The 910-nt window shown below is 58.0% G+C and overlaps 1 protein-coding gene across 1 annotated transcript in view; it reads right to left on the bottom strand.

Annotated features, from left to right (window-relative positions):
• Positions 1–910, bottom strand: part of EMH_0008850 (uncharacterized protein) — a gene marked incomplete at both ends in the record, with an annotated part of 2,917 nt that overhangs the window by 421 nt on the left and 1,586 nt on the right. The window contains one exon of the mRNA XM_013498483.1: positions 198–910. Coding sequence (XP_013353937.1) covers positions 198–910 — 713 coding nt within the window. The remainder of the gene's footprint in view (positions 1–197) is intronic.

Raw genomic sequence — 910 nt, 5'->3', positions numbered from 1 at the left:
CCGCTGCTGCTGCTGCTGCTGCTGCTGCTGCTGCTGCTGCTGCAGGTGTCTTGCTGCACTAGGAGACGTTGCTGCTGTGCTGCGGTGTCTTTGCTGCTGGGGGCTGGGGGGCGCAGAGTTTCAGGGGGCGGAGGGTTTGCTGCTGCAGGCCTTCGATGTCGTCAATGAAAGACTAGTCAGAAAAAAACAAAAAAAACAAGTCAGCTCCTGCTGCTGCTGCTGCTGCTGCTGCTGCTGCTGATGCTGCTGCTGCTGCTGCTGCTGGTGCTGTAGTTGTTGCTGCTGTTCAGGGTGCTCTGAGTGCTGCTGCTGCTGCTGCTGCTGCTGCTGCTGCTGCTGCTGCTGCTGCTGTAGTTGTTGCTGCTGCTGGGGGTGCTCCGAGTGCTGCTGCTGCTGCTGTAGTTGTTGCTGCTGGGGGTGGTCTGGCTGCTGCTGCTGCTGCTGTAGTCGCTGCTGGTCTGGGTTCAGTGGCTGCTGCTGCTGCTGCTGCTTCTGTGCTTTGGCTGCTGTTACCCATGCTGCTGCTGCTGCTGCTGCTGCTGCTGCAGGCAATTGAAGGTGTGAGCGCTGAGACAGCAACAGCATTTTGCTGCCTCTTGCTGCAGTCTGCTGCTTCTGTCTTGGCTCTACCCGTGTCGAGCGAATTCGTTGATGAAGAGGTAAACTGCTGCTGCTGCTGCTGCTGCTGTTGCTGCTGCTGCTGCTGCTGCTGCTGCTGTTGCTGTTGATTGTGCTGCTGCTGTTGCTGCTGTTGCTGTTGATGGTGCTGGTGTTGCTGCTGATGCTGTTGCTGTTGGGGCTGGTGGTGCTGTTTTTGCTGCTGTTGCTTCTGCTGTTGCTGCTGCTGCTGCTGTTGCTGGTGTTGCTGCTGCTGCTGCTGTTGCTGCTGCTGCTGTCAGGGTTTTGTTGT

Source organism: Eimeria mitis, genomic scaffold (genome assembly GCF_000499745.2).
Source record: "Eimeria mitis Houghton genomic scaffold, Emh_scaff345, whole genome shotgun sequence".
Taxonomy (NCBI): domain Eukaryota; phylum Apicomplexa; class Conoidasida; order Eucoccidiorida; family Eimeriidae; genus Eimeria; species Eimeria mitis.
This window is presented reverse-complemented; position numbering and strand designations above follow the sequence as displayed.